This window comes from Mastigoproctus giganteus, chromosome 7, assembly GCF_048544385.1.
Source record: "Mastigoproctus giganteus isolate SK-2022 chromosome 7, ASM4854438v1, whole genome shotgun sequence".
Lineage (NCBI taxonomy): Eukaryota > Metazoa > Arthropoda > Arachnida > Uropygi > Thelyphonidae > Mastigoproctus > Mastigoproctus giganteus.
The window spans coordinates 41,353,253-41,365,621 of record NC_143581.1 but is presented as its reverse complement, the minus strand read 5'-3'; the positions used below and the strand labels follow the sequence as shown (position 1 = coordinate 41,365,621).

Genomic DNA, 12,369 nt, shown 5'->3' with positions numbered 1-12,369 from the left:
GAAAGGTAACAAGAATAAAAATATATTGCAACGGAAACTCTAAATTAATTTAGAAAATCTAATTATGCGAATAATAATTCATTGAAATTTAGCGGTACCCCCTCTGATGGGCACTAGGTCCAAATTTATGTGAAATATCACCAAACAGAGATTTAAACCATTCACAACAAAACAAAATAGAAAAAATAGACTGACCATTATGCCCCATCTCAACAGAGGACCACAAGGCCAATAATGGTCAGGGAATTGCTGCATTTCGAACGCTAAACAAATCGCCGCAAAGGCGAAACGATCGCAAAATCAGTCCGCCACGCCGACCCACAGATCGAACCGCCAATGCAGGGAATTGAACAGCGGTGGTCCTGATGCAGCGAAAATCAAAAATAGAACAGACAAGAGCACTCCAGTGCAAAGCCACACTACTGACAAAAGTAAACTTAACCCGTTTATATAAAAGAATAATAAACTATAGATGGCAGTACAGGCGCAGCGTTATTGTGAATGGTTTAAATCTCTGTTTGGTGATATTTCACATAAATTTGGACCTGGTGCCCATCAGAGGGGGCACCACTAAATTTCAATTTAATTGGCTTTAAAATTCAATGCATTATTATTCGTATAATTAGATTTTCTAAATTAATTTAGAGTTTCCGTTGCAATATATTTTTATTCTTGTTACCTTTCTCTTCCCTCCCTGTTACATTTGAATCTAGGTTTAATTTTGTTTTTTCGCTCTTGTCTTGCCGTACTGCTGGCATTATTTTATTATTTTAAACCTTATTCTAATTTATATGACTATATATATATATATATATATATACCCACAGACAGAGAGAGAGAGAGAGAGAGAGAGAGAATCGGATGTAACAGGCAGAAAATTGAGTAGATTGAGTAGGGGGTGCCGCAAAATAAAATAAATTACTTAGGGGTGCCGTTATTAAAAAAGATTGAAAACCACTGTCCTAGACTGTTGACGGCACGACTCGGGTCAGATGTTTTAATTTGGAATAATTTTCGGACGAAATGTTGTAGAGGGCGCAAATGGCCAAAATGGGAGTTAAGATATTGTTGTTTCGTATATTTTGCTTCTCTGAGATTTGTATTTTTTAGAAATGAGCGATGATACGGAATTGTTGTTTTTTGATACATTTTCTCACGAAAACAGTGAGGTATGTAGAATATGTATACTTTAAAAACTGCTTTTGTATTACTATATTACTATTGTGGAGTGTCTGCCTTTGCTTTGAATGAATACGAATTTTTCTTCCAGCCAAAAGTTCATACGTGATGTTCAAAGCTAATGAAAGTACTTTTCACCAGCTTTGATGAAACGAACGTCAGCTTTTCATCAGCTTTGATGAAGGTTCGTTTTTGTGATTTTTGGATATATACATTTTCAGTTTATTTTTTGAATTTCTTATACTTTACAGGTTAAACCCAGCAAAACACGTGGTGCCTACAGTTACTCCTATGAACATCGATATACAGTATCCGTATATGTACTGGTGCCACCTTGCAAACAAATTTATCAAAACCACCTGGGTTTTAAAAGAATAGTCAACACGTTTATTCGTCGAATGTCATTATTATATATTTCGGTCAATTCATAAAGCGCACTGTACTCTATGCTTACCCAATTTGTTTTGTGGTCTCTGCAACCAGCCCTCAAATATGACTCTTTAAATATTGGTTCTTCGGCCAGACCTTTTAAGAATCTAGTATTGAGCTTGTGAAAGCAAGAACTTTCATGGTCAGCTGCCTTAAATATACAGCCCATGAATGCATAATTTAAAATACTTTTTAGTCTTCTTCTGCAAACCTTTTGATTCTATATTAGATTGGCCTGATTTGTAGGCCATCGTTGTCTGGCATTACTAGGAAATTCTACAAACTCTTGCCAACTCCCCCTATATAACAGATTATGGGCACTTGACTACAATTTTCTCATAGGTCACTTAAAGACATACGTTCTTGATATTCAGCCTGCCCACTTTGTGAAAATCTGAAACTTCTAATTGAATAGGCCAATCTTATTCTGAAAAACGATCTTAACTTCTCTATTTCCAGAAGAAGCTAATGTCTCTTTTCTGTCAATAAACCAGGCTTTATGTAAATTTATATGTAAATTGTGTGATATTATGGTTATTTTATTGATGTGTTATTTTTCTGCCTTTAATGATTGCAATTTGTTGTATGCTGCATATTAAAGTTATTCTCTTTTTTTTATTATATAAATATGTTTTGAGCAGACTGTATCCAGGTGAGCCACTGTGTATATTTTTGGCAATTAACCGATTGGATACAATGGCATTCTGCTTCTCTATTACATGTTATCATATTCTGTTCATTCTTTAATCTTTAGATGAACAAATATACTTCATCAACTCCCATTGGTCTGTTGTTAAAAATTACAGTGGTACTTTGGCAACTGACCAATGAGAGCTTTACTTGATGTTTATTTATTAATGTCAGAGTTGACATTAATAAATAAACATCAAGGTCATATAGAGGGTGTTTAAATTAAATGATAATGGGGGTCTACCTTGCTATTTTAAGTTTAGGGCATATGTTATCAACTCACTTTTGTTGTATCTGAGCTGAAATTAAATCATAAAATTTAATTTAATGTTAAAATTGGACTAAGTGTTATCATTTTGAGTTTACAGTTTCTAAATTTAAATTTAGCCTAACCAAAACTAAATTTTTTTCCAGTGGTAAAGTTGTTTTCCATCACCAGTTTAGTCTAAAAACATCATTAGTGAACTTCTGAAATGAATGTAAACCCATTTTATTTTTATTTTCAAAAAAAGCAAAAAAGAAAAGAAAAAAAGCATAATGTTTATATATGATATTTGCTCTTCACTATGTTTGTTTATCTCTGGAACAGTTGGTAGTTGGAGCAGTTAACTACAGAATTAATGAAATTCTTATTATTAATTAAAATTAATTAATTGAGAATTAATTAAAATAAAATATTAATTTGATATTTTATTTGAATTGTAACATCAAAAATTTTAGCCAAAATATGACAAAAAAAAAGGTTGAGATGTCAAATAGTCCAAATCTATAAATAAGTGAGATCAACTCCAGTGTTTTTTAATTGAAATATTTCTTTTTTATGGCGAGAGAAGTTTTGCTTCAGTAGGTATCATAATGTTGGTGCTATAGTCACTTAAATCATCATTTTTTCTGGGTTGAGGTGCTATCAAAACACTAATCTGCTTTTATCCACTATTGCTCTATAGCTTTCACTGAATCAGCAGTCATTTCCTTTTATATCTTTACACGATGCTTACTTTCCATCACAGTTGATTCTAAATTCATCTCTGCAATTTGTGATAAACTAAGCTGACAAAAAGAGTCTCAGTAGACTTGCTTTTGGGGTTTTCATTCTTACAAGCACTCCCATTCAGATCATTGAATTATTATTAGTTAATAATAATGTGCCAATAAAGTGTGCCAAAGAAAACATTAGTGTTTTCTTTGGCACACTTTATTTTATTCTTGGTTCTTTTTTATGTTTGTTCATGAATTTTGTTCTTGCAAAGGAGATATTATCTCAACAAGCATTCTTCAGTTTATTCACATTTGCAGTTTTCTATTTCCTCTTGGTGTCTTTACTGTGGACACAGTATCCATATGTTTGTTTTCAGGTTGATGACAAATGTAATTATAGAAATTTCAACAACTGCCTATCATGGCTGTTTGCATGCATTATGAATTTAGTAAGTGATAAAGATCTGAAATGGAATTCCCCGTAGTTCAAGCATCAGCACACCTGGGTAGCAGTTTGTCAGGATCTCAATAGGGTAGACCTTTCATGAAATTTGTATGTGACATTGGTGTCAGTTTTATGATGTTTTTGAGGTAGCTGACTTCTAATGGGGCTCACAATATAAGGTTCCATTCATAGATGAAGTGTGCTGCTTCGTCAATGAATGCATGATTTTGTGCAGAGCAATACCGCACAGTATATGTTACAAACATGGTGTTGCTAGAAATTTTTGTGGGAGAATGAGAGGGTTGGCATATTGTGAAAGGCAGTAACTATCTGCTTTATAATTGAGTAAAAATGCATGAATATAATTACTGGACACCACCAGAAAGTCTTTATTAATATGTAGACTGGTCTTAATACAGTTGTGCAGCCTTTGTACAATATTACGAAGTTTGAGTAATGCCTCACTTCGCTCTTCTGAATACGCATTCCCCAATAATGCTACTAAATAATGTATACTGAGATTAGAATGCAGTAGTATAGTTTTGATGACATCAAGAGAAATGGAGTAGATACAGATTTCATTTTATCTTTGTACCAGTATGCATAGTACCTGTGGTCACTTCGAACGCACTGTGAAACTTTGAAATAAAAGAAGAAAAGTGAATAAAATGCCATATTAGATAAACTTTTACATTTTCTAGTCCCACTGAGCATATATTACATGGCTTACACACTTTGTTCTTCTTCAGTGCAGAAATTGATTTGAAAGCAGTCACCAAAAGTGATTGAATATTTTCATTCATATTTGTTTTCTGAGAGCATCTCAAAGGAATAGACTTATTTAAAAATTTAAAGATATTGATAAAGTTGAAAGTGATTGAATATTTTCATTCATATTTGTTTTCTGAGGGCATCTCAAAGGAATAGACTTATTTAAAAATTTAAAGATATTGATAAAGTTGAAAGTTAAACAGCACCTTTTTTTTTTTATAACTAGGAACTAAATTTAGATCTTGTCCAATTTCCTCGTCCTGTATATGTGTTTGAGATCCGAGTAATACCACTTGGAGCTAGAGTGCAAGCAGATTTTCCTGGTGGACACAGACTAGGGTAAGTAGTGGGTTTTATCAATTTGACTGTAAGATCTGCATGTGGATATTTACCAAAAACTATTTTATATATTTCTTTAATATGTAAAATGGTTTTTAATCTATAATAATTTGCATTTATCTGCCCGATGTAAAATTCAGAAATGAAATTTAATAATTTGCATTTGTTATGTGGAGGAGGCTTTCCCCAGAGGGATTGCTAAGTTATTTTCACTGGTGTACTGAACTCTTGCTAATCATAAAATGTAGTTTTTGCCTCCCCAAGGTTAGAGACTCCGTTTCCTTTGTGCACCATGCCAGAAGGTGTTAGGCTTGTTTCTGCTGGACAGGTAGGTAACTACCTAACCATGAAGAGTTTTAGGGGAACAATCTGCATTATTGTTATTTTTTAATACTTTTATATTTTACTATATAGTATCGGTGTAAATACACCATAGTTAACCCATAAATTTGAACTACGTAAGTAGTGTAGAAGGCATCGTTTTAATTGTATCTCATATTCTGGTTGCCTTCACAAATCAGATACAATTAAAACAATGCCTTCTGTGCTACTTTGTAGTTAAAATTTATGGGTTAACTATGGTGTATTTACACACCGATACTATATAGTTAATTACCAAAACCCATAAGAATTATGCCTAGTGCATTTCATTTTCAATTTATATTTTAATATCTTATATAGGTTACTTCGTAGAATTCACAAATATGTTTTTGGATGGAAACAAAATAGAGAAATATCCCACTATTTTAGCTTGGAATAGCAGAGAAACAAACTCTGTGCATGTCTGTGCCACCTTTATTCAATTGTATTCCATCTCTACAAAATGGATTCTGTCTAGTATTTCTGTCCTAGAAAGATGTAATATCACTTGGAACTAGAATAATAAATTGCTTGCTACTTTTTCAGCATTAAATGACTTTTTTTTTTTTCCCCCTATCAAATATTTAGTGAGTTTTTATGTGTACAAGAATGCAAGAAGCAAATAAGCAAGTTAGCTGAACACACTTATCCTAATAGGGAATTGCAGTTTAGGTGTGAAATATATAAAAGGAATATCTAAAAGGAGAAATAATAAGTTTTTGCAGTGATTAAAAAGGCTTGGATTAGTGGCATACTACTACATAACACCTGCAAGCAATGGAGGATGGCCTGATTGTAATCTGTCCATTGAAAGTTTGAGTTTGATTCAGCATACAGTCAATGATCAAGAATACAGTCAAGGATCATTTGGATAGGGTTTCCCCAAGGATTGGTACTAGGACCACTGTTGTTGTTTTTGATTTTCATAAATGGCATCAACAAAGGGATGCAGGTCGTGATGCCAAAGCTTGCAGATGAAGGCAATATTGGTAGAGTAGTTAATGATCAGCTCCAAGCAGTGCTTCTTCAGAGTGACTTATGAGTTGGGGGTTCAAAAAAAGATTTGTATTCACCCTGAAGTACTTGTCATAGAAGGTTGAAAAAAACACCATGTATTACACTTTTTCAACAGTCACCAGACAAAATGACGCATTTTTTCTACCTCTTAATACATTTCCACAGGCCAGTTTTGTAGAAGTCCTCTGACTGTCCGTCAGACCATGACTTGGCAGCAGAAATCACCTCGTCAACAGCAGCAAAATGTTTTCCATGAAGACTTCAAAAGTCATGAAGACTTCAAATGACTTCAGGGCATGAAAGAAGAAGAAATCTGAGGGTGCAAGGTTGGGGGGATAAGCAGAATGCAGCAATATTTCAAACCCACATTCATGGGGACACTTCACTGCAACATGTGAGGAATCCACAGGTGTACACCTTTCGTTAACTTTTCCTGTCTTTTTCTTTTATAGCAGCATGTAGCTTTATGAGGAGGTTGGAATAATACTTCGCAATTACAGTACAGTCCTTTTCAATGTAAGCTGTTAGTATTAAACCATGCTGATCCAAAAAAACGGAGAGCATCACCTTGCCAGCACCCTTCATTGCATCTTTGCCTTTTTTGAGAGGTGGTGATTCTGCATGCTTCCATTGTTTTGACATTTGTTTAGTTTTGGGATTATAATGATCAATCCAATTATTGTCTATGGTGAATATCTGTGAAAAAAACTTTCTTTTCCTGGCACATAAACAACATTTCATGTGCACATTGTGCCCTTTCCTTCTTCTTGTAAATGGTCAGAAGTTTGGGAACCCATCTAACAGACATTTTACTCATATGCAACTGTTGATGGATGATGTTCTCCACAGATCCCACACTAATTTGATGCTCTGCAGTGTTCAACAGTTCTTTGATGTTAATACCCTTTTGAAAGATCACAAATTTGAAATGACAGAGGAAGTTATAGGTAGTTCCTGACTTTACGAGTTAATTCATTCCTAGCATGAGCTCGTAAAGCAAAAACTTGGAAAGCGGGAATTTTTTCCCCATAGATGTAATGTTAAAAACAGGGGCTATGTTCTCAACAATGAAATGAAAACATATCCTTTAAAATCAAACAATTATAATAATAAAGAAATTATTTAGGTTATACAAATGTTAAACAATGTTTATTCTTTGTCATCGTCAACTAAATGCACACTCGTTGATTGTTCTTCACTCATTGTTGGCTCGGCACTCGTTGGTTTGTTGGAACCACAAGGAGTCGTTTTCTTCTTTGAAAATGCTTCAAGAGTCGTGGGTTTCCAAGAGAGTTCTCTTTTCTTTAGAAATTTTACGATAGTATACATAAGCATTTTTTTAAATCTGTTCTTGAAATTTGAATCTTGTGACTCACAAATCTCATTTGCTTTTTCTGTGTTGAAAAGCTTCGTCAATCCCCTTGAGAGTAAAAGAATGAACAGGAGTTTCAGCTGTTAAATCTTCTTCCTCAGCTTCACATTTTGCCATTTCAAGGAGGTTTTGATTTGTGAGTTCTCTGTTGTGTGTGTTTGAAGCAGATGTCACATTAGTCGTAGAAACCTCAAGCTGCAATTGGTTAGTAATATTAACAAACTCTTCTATTTCATTTTGTACGATCTCTGCTGGTTCTTGAAATCTTTCAAACGATAAAATGATGACAGAGTTTATTCCAAACACCATGTTCTTCTCTGTAATTTTGTCCCAGGCTCATTTTATTACAGTCCATTCCGGTTATTTGGGACACATCAGAACTAGTGCATTTTGGCCTGATTAACCGGCTGCCCCAGTTATCCGAAGTTTCATGTAAATAGTTAAAAATACAATGTACTCCCCCTTTACAATTGGTTCACTGTACAATCAAATCACGTTACGATGGAGTCACCATAGTAAAGTACCATTCACTATACGATGTGCAGTAAGTGCCGGTCATTATGATCACGTTTGTGAATTGAATTTTAATTCTATTAAACAGCGATTCTAATTAGTGAAAATAGGAGGAATATTATCCAGGCTATAAAAGCAAAGATATATTAAGCACAAATTTACCCTTTATTACCTTACCAATTAAAAAATTAAATGATACCTGAAAATCGGAAGAATATACGTGATAATTGGAATAATTGTTTGTTTGTTATTTGGTTTTTAGGAGCATTAGCAACTAAGGCCATATTGCTCTGGGATATGCGGTGGTCATTCCCTGACCTTTCCGCATCCACTGTATTTAGTGGTGACAGGCTCGAACCCCGGTCTAATCAAGAAGCGTGTGCTATGCACTGCTGCTCCTTCCCACCTGGCTACGGATGCGCCTCGGAATAATAATACATACTGTAATATGTACATACGAACTAGTTGACATTTCTGTTCACTGACATTTGTGGATGTGGGGTTAAAATTTAAAACAGCAAAAAGACAAGCAATCAATAACAAAGAACACGTCACACACAAATTGCAAGTAACACAATACGCGCATGTGAAAACGGAGTAACGAGTTACAAAGCTTTAAAAATAGGAATGAAGAGAAGATCTGAAAATTAATTTTTTTATATGATTGAAGATTTCATGGAAGTGTAAACACATTTCACCATAATAACCCACAGAATTCCAGCTGTCGGTGTTATCGCAAATTCAATAAAATTCAAATTCGCAAATTCATGATAGATTTCACTAACAGAAAAGCCCAATAAACAGGTGACTGCTAATTGGTTTTATTGTTTTATGGTTGTGACCTTCAGAATTTTGACCGAACCACATGGTACCGTCGGAGACAATCGTAGGGTAATCTCCAGTGCTGCGGTCTTCTGCCCCGATTAAACAGCATGCCGTCCCTATTAAGCGAAGTAAACCCTGGCTATTTTCTCGATTGGTTTCTGGTTTTTAAGATTTGCCTCAAATAAATGGCTACTCCAATTAACCAATGGCCCAAATAACTGGAATCCACTGTATTTTGATTGCATCTATAATGTGGATTTTTTTCCAAAATTCTTTAAGAGTTGGGCCTCCCTCCTTATCTCTGCCTGAACAAATAAACACACATGCACAGTAGTAATATATTGTATAGCTATGCACGTGGTTTGAAATGCCTTATTTATGAATTTTTAGCATTTATTTATTGCAATTAATGTTCATATTTTTGATTCTATTGATACTTGATATTTGAAAAAGAACTCGTAAACCCAGGAACTCAAAGCGAAACTCGTAAAAGCGGGAACTACATATATTTCGAATCTTACACAGGAACTATTCTAAAAGAAGCAAAATGCTTCCAGAATATTTGAATCAGTGCCAAGGAGACTACTTCAATCTCTTCTGAATGGCCAGTAAGTTTCATCATATCCAAATATTAGTACCAAATTACATATATTAATATTAGTACCAAATAAATGGCCAGTAAATCAAGCTAATAGGTTTATTGCCATTAGAAATATTTTCCATGTTCAGAGTACAGATAGTCGTTGACTTCCGACCATGTTAGGTTCTGACCGACCGGTCGTAAAGCGATCTGGACGTAAGTCGGACCAGTTTAGGTAAATCAGACATGGTGTACAACACAATTGGTTTACTATTTACAAAAATAAAAAATATGAAAAAGATATCAAATACTGTATAAAACCTGAAAAATATTTTATCTTAAAGAACTAAACAAAACATATGTAGAAAATAGATAAGAAATATTTTGACCACTTGTGCTTGGCTGCGGGTCATCAATGCCACCACTTGATGTAGTGGGAGTTGTTTTTCTCATAAACATGTTGATTTTTGTCTGAATTGTTTGTTTCCTTTTCTGCTCGTAAATTTCACGGTATGGCCGAAAAGCATCTTGTACCATTCGTTCAATCCCTGCAAATTGTTTGATGTTTGGGTCCATTTCCTCAAAATGTGTAAGAAGTTTATTTAGTAGAGAAAAACCTTCAGATAACCCTCTAGTGGTGAATTTTCTTTCTGGTTCTTCCTTATCTTCATTTTTCTCTTCTTTCATCCTTTCTTCTTCGACCATTCTTTCTTCTTCCAAAGCGATAAGTTCTTCATTCGTAAGTTCTTCAGATTCTTGCTCTAGCAGCTCCTCAACATCTTCCACTTCAATCTCTAAAGAAAGTCCATTTGCCAGTGTTACAATATTTTCCGTAACCATTTCAAGTTCATGTTCACTATCAAATTCATCAATAGTATTAACAAAACGCTGGACACAGTTTTTCCAGATTCCATTATTTTTGGTGCAATATTTTTGATGCATTTATAAATATCATACTGTTTCCAAAACTCTCGCAAAAATAGTTCTGGGTCGGTGTCTGTTGCGGCTATAGCTTGGGCAAAGTGGTTCAAAGATAGTGCGCCTTAAATGTGGAAATCGCCCCTTGGTCCATAGGCTGAATGAGTGGAGTTGTATTTGGCGGCAAATAAACAACTTTTACATCTGGATGGAGGTGGTCTAGGTGAGGTGGATGGCCAGGTGCATTATCTAAGATTAATACAATTTTGAAAGGAATTTCTTTATTGAAGCAATATTCACGAACTTGAGGTACAAAACAATTTAGAAACCAGTCTTCAAACAATGTTTTAGTCATCCAGGCTTTTTGGTTTGAACGGAAGTATACAGGCAGAGTGTGCTTGTTTACATTCTTGAATGCACAGGGATTTTCAGAACGATAAATTAAAAAAAAGGCTTCAGTTTAAAACCTGCGATGTTCCCGCCAAGGAGCAAAGTCATCCTATCTTTAAGTGCCTTAAAACCAGGCATGCTTTTGGCTTCTTGGTGAATGTGTGTTCTGGCATCCTTTTCCACAACAATCCAGTCTTATCCATGTTGAAAAGCTGCCCTGGTTAATACCCTTCTTCCATAATTATTTCATCCAGACTTTTAACAAACTCTTGAGCTCCTTCCACATCCGCACTTGCTGATTCTCCAGTGACTCGAATGCTATGAAGGTTGAATCTTCTTTTGAATCTTTTGAACCATCCTGTACTTGCTATAAATGTCTGAGTATAATCTTTTCTGGCACATTTCTTCAGCGTCTGAAAGAGACTTCTAGCCTTCAACTGCACTGTAAGAAGGCGTAAGGTTGTTTGCTTCTGTATCTGATCTTCCATCCACAGAAACAATAATTTTTCAATTTCATGGATGGACCCTGTACGTTGTTTCGTTATCACTGTTGCTCGTATGGGTGCTGAACCTTTAACGACTTCACGAATCCTTTCTTTGTCTTTCAAAATCGTCGACACTGTAGAATGAGATAACTTAAAATCACGTGCGATCGCGTTCACCTTCTTTTCTTCTTCATGCTGCTTGATCACTTTCAATTTTGTGTCTAAATCAACGGACTTTCTTTCTTTCTTGGCAGGTCTAGGAGTAGACAAAGGCGCTTTCCTCTTGGTTGACATGTTTAGGGGTTTTAAAAAAAATGCTGATTGTAACACAAATATAACTGAACCAAAAATAGTGAACGTAATGTATGCAAACAGAGATCGAGACGCATGAATCACGACATACATACATCGGTAAGATGTTTTGTTCGACTGTGATGGCAAAGCTGACTAAACGGATTAAGACTAGCTTATTCACGTCAAACACACGTTACTGGGCAGTGGGCTGATGCTACATGCACAACCGTTCCCATTAGGCTTCGGGGACCACACGGATAGGGTGTGTGAGTGTAGTAGAAAAATCTGAGAGCACTGCATTAAGAGAGGGTTGAAGTGCACATAGCATTCTTCCTAGCAACAATCTCGTATGTATGCTCAGTTCAGACTGAAACGCGGTGCGAGATGCAGTAGCAGTTGTAAGTCGATCAGTCATAAAGCGCATAGGTCGTAAGTCAACGACTACCTGTACAAATCTAGGTTGGAAAATTGGTTGTTCTTTCTATGTGTAATAGAGAAAATCTTAAAAATTATATTTATTTTTGTTATAGGGCTACAAATCCATCATCTTTTCAACTAGAATTTTTTGCAAATGATTTGAGTAAAAGAGGAGCGTGTACATTTGAGAGATTGGGAAGGTAATCTAACCAATATTATCTACAGCATTAATTTAATTAATACTTAATTTTAAATACTACTTTGAATAAAAAGTACAGTATTAATTTAAATAATAATATTTCATAGGATAAGTATTATTTAAATTATTTTATTACAGTATTACTTTAAGTAATACTTATTGTTTCTC

General features: G+C 34.8%; 1 protein-coding gene across 2 annotated transcripts in view; it reads left to right on the top strand.

The window, feature by feature from the left end:
* Nucleotides 1-1,046: 1,046 nt before the first annotated feature.
* vir (VIR_N domain-containing protein) overlaps nt 1,047-12,369 on the top strand; it is a 346,195-nt gene continuing 334,872 nt past the window's right edge. For both annotated transcript variants that reach the window (XM_090377624.1, XM_090377623.1), the window contains exons 1-3: nt 1,047-1,169; nt 4,719-4,831; nt 12,116-12,202. In XM_090377624.1, the coding sequence (XP_090233750.1) occupies nt 1,113-1,169; nt 4,719-4,831; nt 12,116-12,202 (257 nt within the window). In that variant the 5' untranslated portion in view covers nt 1,047-1,112. The remainder of the gene's footprint in view (nt 1,170-4,718; nt 4,832-12,115; nt 12,203-12,369) is intronic.